At 33.3% G+C, this 12,849-nt stretch overlaps 1 protein-coding gene across 1 annotated transcript; it reads right to left on the bottom strand.

Moving 5' to 3' along the window:
• Positions 1 to 7,881: 7,881 nt before the first annotated feature.
• Positions 7,882 to 10,153, bottom strand: LOC117340770. The gene is made up of 3 exons (XM_033902533.1): positions 10,021 to 10,153; positions 9,212 to 9,384; positions 7,882 to 8,842 (listed from the first exon to the last, which is right to left on the bottom strand). The coding sequence occupies exons 1-3, from the start codon at positions 10,107 to 10,109 to the stop codon at positions 8,748 to 8,750; spliced, it is 357 nt and encodes a 118-aa protein (XP_033758424.1). The 5' UTR covers positions 10,110 to 10,153; the 3' UTR covers positions 7,882 to 8,747.
• Between the last annotated feature and the right edge of the window lie 2,696 nt (positions 10,154 to 12,849).

Below are 12,849 nucleotides of genomic sequence, written 5' to 3'. Positions count from 1 at the left end.
GTATAGGACGATGTACATGTGCGACCTTATATATACACACACAAGACGTGTTTCCTCGGCTATAAATAGACTTGAGGCACTGAAAGTTTACACTCGAGTGAATCACGAGTGGGTTTCTGTTAAATCGATTCAGTCAGTTTAATATTGAAATCAACACCATGTGTTAAATGATTAAAACTCATCTCTATATTTCATATTATTACAAGATATATGAACTCAAATTTTCTGAAATATTTAGAGATACGAAATATAAATTTGTGTTATCCTTGCATGGGGAAAAGGGGAAACAGCTTTAAAAAGAAATTCTCATTCTAAATTTAGATCAGAGAAATGGCGGGGAAATCCCAACATATGGTGTGAGGTTATACTTCTTAACACGTCATAGACAAATAAATTAATGAAGCATTTTACATATATTTGTCTTTAAATGACTGTATTATACGATTGCCGGCAGCGGCCGGCAAAAACATACTGCTACAAACTGGTTTTTTGTACCTAAATATTCTATATAATTGTGTACAAAACACGTTTTCTAAATACATATTTTGTCATGACAAATAATTATGTACAAATGATTATGTACAGAAAACATTTTCAAAACTGTCAGGGTTGTTCCCCAAACCTTAGTTTTAATGGAACCCTCCAAATATGAGCTGTGCAATTTATCATCATGACCAGATGTAGACCTAATAAGTAATGTTATGAAACAAAGTATCGATATAGCGAGACGCAATTACACGTACGATATTCATTTATTGTAACATTAACACACACGGATACAGAGGAAACACATGCGTGTAAATACCATGCGGCCTCATTCTAACATTCTTGAATTCCTGGTCATGAGGATAAATTGCACACCTCAGATCTGGAGGTTTCTTTTAAAACAGAGGGTTGGGGAACAACATGGTCAGTTTTGTACATATTTATTTGTCAAGACAAAAACTTTTTTTCAGAAAAAGCGCTTTGTACATAATTATTTGTACTTAATCATTTGTCATGACAAAAACCAATTTCAGAAAATGTGTTTTGTCGGCCATCGTAGTATTATATCTTAATTAGGGTTATTATCGTAACTAGTAACGGTACTGTTTGGATCTCTATTAAGTCGACAATATAAACATGAAAATATTTCATACTTGAAGCCAGGTCCAGAGAAGCAGCATTATTATATTAAATTGTGTACGTGAAAATGTATGTTTTTTGTAATTAACGTGTCATAACTTTGGTAAATGACGAATTAACTGATGACTGGTGATTGATATAACTTGAGAGTGTGATAAATGAATTAGACAAATTAAATCAAATTTTCAATGGAGTTTGTTGAATATTGTTGATTATTACTTTACACTTGAGTGTAGTTCATTGAAATTATGACTTTATCATGCATCTTATGTTTAGGTTTTAAGTGTATCTCTGTAATGCTACTAATAAACAATGATTAGGGAGCTTTATAGACCGTTAGATCACAGCAAGACAGCTGTCTCAAAGATTTCACAGAGTACTATCCGTGACTCCGCGTGATACAGCATGTGTGATTTACCCGTCCCTATAGTTACATGTCGTTGTATACCCATCTGTTATTTAACTAAAAATACACACTATTCATACATAATCAATTCGTTTCACGGTTTCACACCATTTCTGATTCACGAGATACATTTCAAATTCGACTACATTTCTTTATTCGAGCAATACCTATTTCAGGTTATAACATATTAATCAATAGATACCATTCTTTAATATATCATAAAACTAGGACTAGGACGAAAATCTATCCGCATCTCTGTTTATTTAATTTTTAATTGTTTTAGTTTAAACATATTTTATTGACATACAAACATGACAAAGGGATTAGTTAGCAAGTTTTACCAAATTGTAAACAACTTCTCCCATAATAATAACAAAATAATAAACAATAACATAGTCACATGATGGCATATACAAATATTCTTTATTTAATGCCTAAATTAGTGCAAATCAATAACATTACAATTCATTAGGTCCTACAACAATGAATATGTTTCGATTGACAATGACAATTGTTTATTCCAATAAACAGTACAGTGCCGTTTCGTAAGCAGAACGCTTGGCGGACACGTCACTCGTACCCGCGTGGCGTCATTCGGCTGTGTCCGTGTATCATTCTTAACAATTTTCAGTTTTCTTTCAATTTCTGTATTGACGGTGGACCATACGGGCCATAAGTACATACTATAAACAACACAATACATCATATTGATATAAAACAGCAATTAAGATACAACGTGGAGTACGGGTTAGAGATATACAGATCGGATTTTTTGGTTAATGCCTAAACGATATTGTTTACACTGCATAACTGTATTAATTTTTGCCAGTATTTTTAATCAGGCGATTCTTTATTTTATTTTTTTTACGATAGGACAGTCTAATTATTCAAACAATGGCGCAAAATTATCATTCACAAACACCAGTTACCTCGCTAGCCTCAGCGGCCAATCCTTTAAAATGATTATGTATTTTTTTTTTTTTACTAATTTCGGGACCAGCTTTAGGTGATGACACTTTGTCACAATTCCGAACTTTCTCATGTATTCCAACGTGTCCCCTTCAAATCTAATATAGTTTCTTTTCTTAGCAATTTCTTCCGATTGATACAACCTCTTTTATCAATAATGATTTTTGTGAATATCTGTATATTTACATTTTCTAAAAATATTAAAAGCGATTTTATAATTGTAAAATAAACGTTTTAAATCGGGGCAAACAAATTAAGGTTTGTCATCGTACGAGTGTGTACCTCTAGATCTGTTTGACTCGTCACACCTCATTGCACCATCGGTATTTCGATTCGTGAGCAAGTTAAAAGACGAGCGAAAAATGGATTCAAAGCACTTTTTAAAGGTTTATGTAAATAGTAAGTCAAGTGATATTTATCCAGATTCAAAATCACTATTCTGTTGCAGTTAAACAGAAGTAAATTGGCCAATTGTTAATATATATCATGGCTATCCTTGGGTCTTGATTTTGACATTTAATTTGTAAAGCTACCTGCTAATTTCGGCAAAACAAGCGTAAATTGCACGTTTGGTCAAGTTACTTCTGTTTAATTGCAACAGAATAGTGATTTTTAATCTGGATAAATATCACTTGTTACTCATTTGAGCACAATTTTCAACAAAAAAATCCAAATTATTCCAGAGTAAATATTCCAAGTAAATTACAAAAAAAATGGACAAATATCTATGGAATCCTCGATTAAAGAACTCTCAACAGCAGAGCCTATATATAGTAGTATTTGAGATTTTAAACAAGAAAAATATGAAAGAAGTTCTTCTCAGGTCACCAGTTTATCACCAGTTCCTTCACCAGCGGCAGTCCCACTGACATACCACCATCGTACCAACAAACACCAATATATCCACGGTTACAATCCATAAAGCCACCTCCGGTTTTCGAAGAGGATTCGTAATACACCCATCCTTATTGTAACATTTTGTCGACTTTAATTTAATAGTTTATGTGCTGTGTTTTCCCATATACTGGAGTATCATTAACAGAAGTTCCAATATTTACAACAGAAAAAACGTCATATCATCTTTAACATCTGAGAAGAGACGTTTTATTTCATTGATATTATCTTCAACAGAAGACACATTATTCCATATACTACATCCATTGTTATGTTCATATACTGTATACCGAAGAGACGTCTTCATCTCTATCAACAACTACAGCCTAATGTGATTCCAACACCAGGTATTATTTTGTAATATGAACTGTTTCCATATTATGTCAGAGTCGGAGACAATGATATGATAATACACGCACTATTATTTATATAACCTACTGTACTCACCCGGTATAACAACTCGCCACCTGTCAACTGGAATACTTGGTGTAGTAAAATCACCGTGGAAAAGAATATAACACTTCCATGTCCGAACTACCATTACACTAACTGGGACTCTAGGAACTTGTTTTACCATATAGTTTCGGCCTAATTGGAGTGCGACAGATCACGGCTGGATTTTCCGATGGTTGTACATCGTGTCCAAGCCATTTCATTTCAATTTTATTTATTTATGAGTGCATTGAAATATATCATTATTGGTTCACTTTGTGCCTTTGTCATAAATTATTTAGAATCAGAAGAACTTTTCAATATATATATATTCTTGATATAATACGCAAACAGAGTATAAATGGCTATATCAAATTATAACTTACAGAACCACATTGACTACACTATTAATGTATTGATCATGATTTACATATATGGGAGTAAGATAACCTTATGTTGTAAATGAATATTATGAAAACATTGATTAACTTGTATGCAAGCAAGTTTGTATATGATCCTTTATCTTAGGAAGCAATCGTATAACAATGTAAGCTTGTAAGCTTGGTTATCAGAAAATGTTACAGAGTTTGAAGGGAATTGTCTCTCACACAAACATCAACCGAGGTAAAGGATACTGTTGTGATTTCTATAAAGGATTTTTTAACTGAATTATAATACTAGATTATCTCCCCATAGTTTAAAACTTAGTTTAAGTCATATCTTAGAGACCACAATTATAAAACTGATTTTTTGATTTGAAATGTTAACATTCTAGGGACCTGGGTTAGTCTTACGTGATATTGCAGCACACATGAGTCATGAAATGTTTTCCTGGTTGTATGTTTTTCTCCGGGTACTCCGGCTTTCCTCAATCTTTAAAACCTGGCACGTCCTTAAATGACCCTTGCTGTTAAAAGGATGTTAAACAAAAACAAACCAAACAAACCAAATCTCTGGTGATATGTGTAATGTTGTGACAAACAAGACAGAAAGTATAACTGAACCTTTAGTGTAGTTCATAGTATCAATGAACGCATTACATAAGTATCACGGTATCCCAGCGATATGGAAGAAATTTCAATAAAGTTCAGTGAAACAACGTTTTTTTCAATAACGATTTATTTAAAGATTATTATATACCATGAATCCATGCTGGTCATAAACCTTTTCACAAATTTAATGACATCAACAGGAAAGTCATCCTTATGGAGGAAAATGTGCTGAAGCTGAAAAGACATTTCCGTGACATCATTTGAAGTGTACCAAGTGTATAGTCGTTCTGTATCGTACGGTGTAATAAGTATTCTATTCCCTTTGTGGAACGGTATTTATCAACAAGCGACCGTCTCCTTTTTCCCTGTAGAGGATGCGATCGTTTCCGTTAAATTGTATATTGCTGTGTTTTCAATATTTACGCTGTCACGCAACACTTCAACCCTGGAGATGAAGTGGAGCATAAGGGACTCGACGTCAACAACAACTTAAACAATCTGTATCACTGATATAAAGTAATGTCTTGTTTACATAACGAATGTCAGTGACCGCCTTATATAACGAAGGCCCGATAGTTTAAATGCCCGATAGTCTAAAGGCCCAATAGTCCAAATGCCCGATAATCTAAAGGCCCGATAGTCTAAAGGCCCGATAGTCTAAGGGCCCGATAGTCTAAAGGCCCGATAGTCTAAAGGCCCGATAGTCTAAGGGACCGATAGTCTAAAGACCCGATAGTCTAAAGGCCCGATAGTCTAAAGGCCCGTTAGTCTAAAGGCCCGTTAGTCTAAAGGCCCGATAGTCTAAAGGCCCGATAGTCTAAGGGCCCGATAGTCTAAAGGCCCGATAGTCTAAGGCCCGATAGTCCGAAAATAGTTAACATTGTAACAAGGATGAATAGTTATCCATTATATACATATATAAATGGCTTCCCATTGAGTATAACATGTTTATCACCATTATGATAATTATATACGAAAAAATGAAATTTAACCCCGAAAGAAAAAGGCTATGTGCCTTAAAGCGCGCGGATCAGTAGTATAATATTTGACGTCGTGAGGATCAGTAGTATAATATTTGACGTCGTGAGGATCAGTAGTATAATATTTGACGTCGTGAGGATCAGTAGTATAATATTTGACGTCGTGAGGATCAGTAGTATACTATTTGACGTCGTGAGGATCAGTAGTATAATATTTGACGTCGTGAGGATCAGTAGTATAATAGTTGACGTCGTGAGCATTTCATAAAAAAGGAATATTGATCTAAAGCAACATAACCACATGTTCGACCATCGCTAAGATTTGAAATATACAGTCTCTACACAGAGTTGTCGCTCCATCCACTCCCATCTTGATGACGGTGGTTGTTATGGGGCCAATTTGTGTTGCGATGCGTTGAATTACGGAGCGATGCTCATGTCGGGAACTCTTCTTACGCAGGCCATGCATGATTTTTACTTTTTTTTTTTTTTTTTCGCCATTTCTTTTTATGTTTTGGTACCTTTTGTGAACGTTTCTTTTGAAGAAATTGACATTGAATATGTAATACACTAATAACTGATTTTTAAAAAATAAGATTAAAATAATTATTTAAATAACAATTTCGAGTAATGCTGACATGAAATTATCAATCAACATGTATTAATAACCAGCTTTTTCTGAATATCGGGCCTTCGAACTATTAGACCTTTGGAATAAAGGGCATTTGGAATATAAAAGTGTTTGTGTCGCAATATCCCCCAAAAAGATAAAACGAATTGTATTGTTGGTATAACGAGTGGTATTGTTGGTATAACGAGTGGTATTGTTGGTATAACGAGTGGTATTGTTGGTATAACGAGTGGTATTGTTGGTATAACGAGTGGTATTGAATTAATGAACCGTGATCTGAAATATCGACATGACAAGTTTAAAAAACCATTGTCAAGGCCAGTTAAAATGTCTTTATAGAATAAAATTTAATGATTATTATTTGTTTGACAACATTTATAAAACGAGGTAAAACATGATATTGCTCGTGTGTATTAACCGGATGGAAGGTCGAAGGGGTATCACTGTTAGAAGTAACTGGGAATGTCCGGGGGAAACCCACGTGGTGTGTCGTTGATCGCCATATATACCATCAAAGATATATGTGTGGTATTACCATCTCACTGACGTCATTTGATGTGTAAAGTGTTATTTTAATTTTGTATCGTACGATATAGCGATGGGTATTGTTTGTGTTGTAACATCCACAAGTGACCTGCTCGTTTTTCTCAATGAAAGGAAATGCTCGTTTCCGTTAAATTGTGTATATTGTTCGGTTTTCATGCTCGTGCTGTCGTGCAACACTTAACTCTATAGGGTTTTAGTCAGCACTTTAAAAGTGTCGTATTGAAACATAACTTGCTTAATATCATACAATCCCATATCTTGAGAATAATTTTAGGATAACCATCCGTTTTCTTATTTATTTATTTTTTTCATTGTCTAGAAACAATGATTGTTTTTAATTCTTGAACGAGAGGTCAATTAATCCCGAATAAACTCTTTTAAACTGACCGGTTAAATAAGGGAGATAAAAGAAACCACAATGTGTGTGTGTCTTTAGTACAATCCTAAGATATTACAGGTGATAGCCACTGCTGGTAGGCTTTAATCCCCAAGGTTTTCCATAACCTGGTATCACAAATTTAATTCATTATAATAGCGACACGGTTTGGAATATTCACACGTTCTATTGAAATCCAAAATTGAATGTTAAGACATTATCCGAACATGTGGGTTATAACAACTCCCCATTTACATTCGATCTATTTCAATTTACTCAATTACCACTTAGGATTGAACATTTTGCATCACTGACGAGACCAGGTTTGGTTCAGATACAGTATCGAAATCTATTATTTGTACTTATTTTTATAATATCATTTGAACAGCTGATAACTTTGACGGGAACTGGTCGGTGAGACTGCCATCATTTGCTTTAAGGAAAATCTTCCTCAAAACCACCTTTGTTGTTTACGGGGCTACAAACCCAATATAAAAACAGATTCATCATAGTAAAAACAAAGAACTTGATTGTATTTATCACATTTCATTTACAATTTTATTTGAAGTCACTTTCGTTTCTATTAACAAACCAAACATAACACAATGCCACAACCGCAATGTTGTTAACTCCTATCTCCATAACGACCTGGCGTAACCATCACAACCGCCATGTTGTTAACTCCTATCTCCATAACGACCTGGCGTAACCATCACAACCGCCATGTTGTTAACTCCTATCTCCATAACGACCTGACGTAACCATCACAACCTTGGGAATCTACTGATCCGTATATGAAATTAAAGTTTCCGATTCCATTTCAAGTTATTTCCTGTTAATACAACTTTCTATACATCTACATTATAAAGTTATCGGTTGGGTATAATGTAATAATAGCAATTATCATATATAAATACAATCTATCCACTACGGATACAAAAATAACCACACATATCAACATCAATCATGCAATACACAGCTTGAAATAAATTACTCTCAACACTAAAGAATTCTTTTCATTCATACCAAATATAAATCAAGTTTATACATCCTAAACAAGAACTCATTGAATTCAAAGAATCATTGATATCTTAACAATAACACTGTCAATCCTCATATATTGTATTATTTCAGAGTCCAAGTGCTTGCACTAGGGAATCCTGGGAAATTCACGGAAGATCAATGAGGGATTCCAGTTTGATCCCACAATTGTGGAATCCTAGGAAGGTCATTTTGGAATCCCTTTAATATCAATGAGGAATCCTGTAAAAATCATCGCGACATCCCTGGGAAACCAATGTGGAATCCTGGAAAGATTATTCCGAAATCTCCGGAAGATCATTATGGAATCCTAGGAAGATTACTGAGGAATTCTGGGGAGGATACCACAGCACCTTCAATCAAATTTGAATCCTTTCAGCAATGTTCGAACACTGGATTGCAAATCCTCAGAATTAGAACTTTTCTCGAAAAGGCCGAGATTCCGTGATCCTAAAATAGATAATCACAGTAAATAAGATGGATACATTGTAAAATGTGGTTGGTTGTACATGCTACTGACTCTAATTACTTAAATGATTGCGGTGATGATGGAGCCTTAGCATAGGGTTAATTCAGAAGTATCAGGAACATGAATATTATTATTTTTATTAATTAGATTTCCCGATTCCCTATTTCTATATTCATACTGAAATGTAACATTTATTATAACTCCAGAAAAATATTTATCTATACAAAACAAACTCAACAGAAAATACTGATACAATAACGAAACTAGGAGAATCCGACCAGAGGTTTCTAAAGTATAAGCGTCCTCAGCTGTGTGATATGTCACCAAGTAAAGTTGAAATGTAATCATACCTAGTATACTTCTCTCCGCCGACATCGTATTGAATGTTTCCGTGGGTTGGGGTCTCAAATGACGTTGGGTGGTGACCCAGCTATCCTCCTGTAACGTTTGCCACGCCCTCAACATGCCAGCAGAGGGTGGTGGGGTCCCTGTGGCGGACGGTATATGGCCATTGTGATGCGCCCTACAGTTGAAAAAATATAATTTTGATTTATTTAATATTGTCGTGGCGTACAATTTATACTTCTAAATTAACAAGACAAAGAGAAATAAAACTCACAGAAAGACGCATTGAAATAAAATGTATGTTCGAGTGTTCTCTCACGAAAGTATACTTTATCTCATCGTTTCCACTAGAGATACGGGGCCTCTGGAATAAATTATAGTCGGATGGCGAGAGGATAAGCTCTCCCTAGCTTGTTCTGTAAAATCAGATACCTACATGGGTGACGTTTATTATTTAACATTTCTTATCTAGAAATATTTCTATCATATCTTTAATACATAGACCACAATATATTGAAACTATAATCATTAAAATATTTGAACTAAATAATAACGGAATCGATGATAAGCTACGGATCTACGGATTCTCAAGAAATCAAAATATATAAATACATATTATATATTAGCACATGGAAGGATTTTTCAACATGTACAATATATATATATATATATATATATACATGTATATATATATTATCTAAATAAATAACGGGAGTGATGGTAAGCTTATGATCTGGAATAATTAAAACAGCTTTAAAGTAAAACAAAAACAAACAAAAACATGTGAGTGAAATAAAGAGAAGTTACTACTTACATTGACTGTAGACCCCGTGTTAATGTCTCCTGTGTGTATTTGACGACGGGTCTCACGACTTTACTGGTTACGGTACTAATAGTATTCATGTCTGGTATCAGTGGTGTTTGTGATATAGCATCCCTGTACTCTTCCCTATTTATACGTTCGTATATCTATATATAGACACCGCGGTTTTTCAGTGGGTTTTCCTTTCCTTATGACGCATTGAAAAATGAGATGACCTTAGTGAAACTTTACAGAACGAGTGATTTTTACTTGTTGACATTTGGATACCAAGGTTTAATATACATATTTCGGATTGTAAACTATGTTACTATGAAATAAGTCATAGAACTTTAGATAAATACTTGTTTAACATAAACAGGCTCGTTTAAATACGGCAGTGTTGTGTCATATTTACCGTGGAAAGCGTTAGTAGGCTATTTCTGAAAAGGAATCCCCGTTCTATATTTGGAAAAAAATATCATGGGAAAATCCCGAAAGATTAATGATTAGTTTTAAATGTAACTTTATTATAATCAGATTCCAATCAGTTTTTTTTTTTTTATTTATTCTTTTTCATTTACCGTTTACACTTGATAAGATCTAAGTAAAATTTTTAAAAACAACAAAAACAAAAATCAAAACTTTTTTTTCTAAAAAATCCCAGAAATTTGGACGCATTCGTGATCACTAATGCCTACAGATATTTCAAGCTTTGATATGATATAGAAATAGAAGAACAGTAACCGGTCCATGACGCCGAAGTTGTTTTTGTCGGATAAGTTTCCTTGTGTAAAAGTTATGAACATAGATTATCTACACAAACATACCAGGTAAATAAAACGATGATGAGTATGTAGTCTGGGTAGTAACATTGTACCAAACTCAGAATATAAGGTGTGAAGTCACAAGTCTGGGTACTAACTCGTGGGAAGTAACATTGTACCAAACTCAGAATATAAGGTGTGAAGTCACAAGTGTGGATACTAACTCGTGGGAAGTAATATTGTAACAAACTTGAAATATAAGGTGTGAAGTCACAAGTCTGGGTACATACTCATCGGAAATATCAAAAGTCAGGGTACTATCTATAAGGAACTAATATTGTACCACACTTGAAATATTGGGTGTATAAAGTCGCAAGTCAAGATGAATTTATTATTTATATGAACCCCGAGGAATATATGTATTTTTCTGTTTAAAATGTCATAATTCAGATTCATTTGAATGCATACGAAGATATTTTCATACTAGAAGATACTTTGGTACAAAACTGGTCTCAAATATCAACATATTTCCGTTGTTATCAATAGAAAGACTTGCATCATCCTTATTGTTAAAACGTAGTCTATTTCTGTGCGTACAGAAATCCCCGTTCTAAATTTAGATAAAAATCCGCTTGTTCCGGTGTTACTGTTGGGATGGGGTGCACTTTTCTAACATATCGTAGGTAAATAAATAAATCAATAATGAAGTTTACGTGTTGTTTTACCTTTAATTCATTATATCGAAACCATTGTTATATGTTTTTTGTCTTATTTATTAACCGTCGTTACCACTATAAAGACCATGTTTTATTTTATTAATGTAACATGAAAATATATCATATCTAATTCATTGCTTTGAGAAACAATATTAGTGAACTTGCGTCTTAAGATTCATATACTGGAGAAGTTTAGGTCCAGACATTACCAACAAAAATACCTCGTACAGTTCAATTGAATGTCGGGCTTGAAGAATTAACTCGCATTACTTATAAGACTGGCCTTTATTACAATTATCGTAAATAGCAAAATTACAAAACGGAATATTGTTAATAAAACTAGTGATATTGTTAATATAACGCGTGGTATTGTTTATAAAACTAGTGATATTGTTAATATAACTAGTGATATTGTTAATATAACGTGTAGTTTTATCTATAACTGATTTACATGTAGTTTTATCTATAACTGATTTACGTGTAGTTTTATCTATAACTGATTGACGTGTAGTTTTATCTATAACTGATTGACGTGTAGTTTTATCTATAACTGATTGACGTGTAGTTTTATCTATAACTGATTTACGTGTAGTTTTATCTATAACTGATTTACGTGTAGTTTTATCTATAACTGATTTACGTGTAGTTTTATCTATAACTGATTTACATGTTGTTTTATCTATAACTGATTGACGTGTAGTTTTATCTATAACTGATTTACGTGTAGTTTTATCTATAACTGATTTACATGTTGTTTTATCTATAACTGATTTACGTGTAGTTTTATCTATAACTGATTTACGTGTAGTTTTATCTATAACTGATTGACGTGTAGTTTTATCTATAACTGATTTACGTGTAGTTTTATCTATAACTGATTGACGTGTAGTTTTATCTATAACTGATTGACGTGTAGTTTTATCTATAACTGATTTACGTGTAGTTTTATCTATAACTGATTTACATGTTGTTTTATCTATAACTGATTGACGTGTAGTTTTATCTATAACTGATTGACGTGTAGTTTTATCTATAACTGATTTACATGTTGTTTTATCTATAACTGATTTACGTGTAGTTTTATCTATAACTGATTTACGTGTAGTTTTATCTATAACTGATTGACGTGTAGTTTTATCTATAACTGATTTACGTGTAGTTTTATCTATAACTGATTTACGTGTAGTTTTATCTATAACTGATTGACGTGTAGTTTTATCTATAAATGATTTATATGTAGTTTTATCTATAACTGATTGACGTGTAGTTTTATCTATAACTGATTTACGTGTAGTTTTATCTATAACTGATTTACGTGTAGTTTTATCTATAACTGATTGACGTGTAGTTTTTATCTGTAA

Source organism: Pecten maximus, chromosome 13, assembly GCF_902652985.1.
Source record: "Pecten maximus chromosome 13, xPecMax1.1, whole genome shotgun sequence".
In the NCBI taxonomy this organism is placed as follows: Eukaryota; Metazoa; Mollusca; class Bivalvia; order Pectinida; family Pectinidae; genus Pecten; species Pecten maximus.
Note: the sequence above shows the minus strand (reverse complement) of the source record. Positions and strands in the feature narration are given on the sequence as shown.

Bases quoted from the DNA above. Each gene is read 5' to 3' on its own strand.
- LOC117340770 (XM_033902533.1), bottom strand. From the start codon at position 10,109: ATGAATACTATTAGTACCGTAACCAGTAAAGTCGTGAGACCCGTCGTC. The intron at 9,385-10,020 runs GTAAGTAGTAAC...TTTCAACTGTAG, and splicing joins ACACGGGGTCTACAGTCAAT to GGCGCATCACAATGGCCATA. The intron at 8,843-9,211 runs GTATGATTACAT...TATCTATTTTAG, and splicing joins GGCGGAGAGAAGTATACTAG to GATCACGGAATCTCGGCCTT.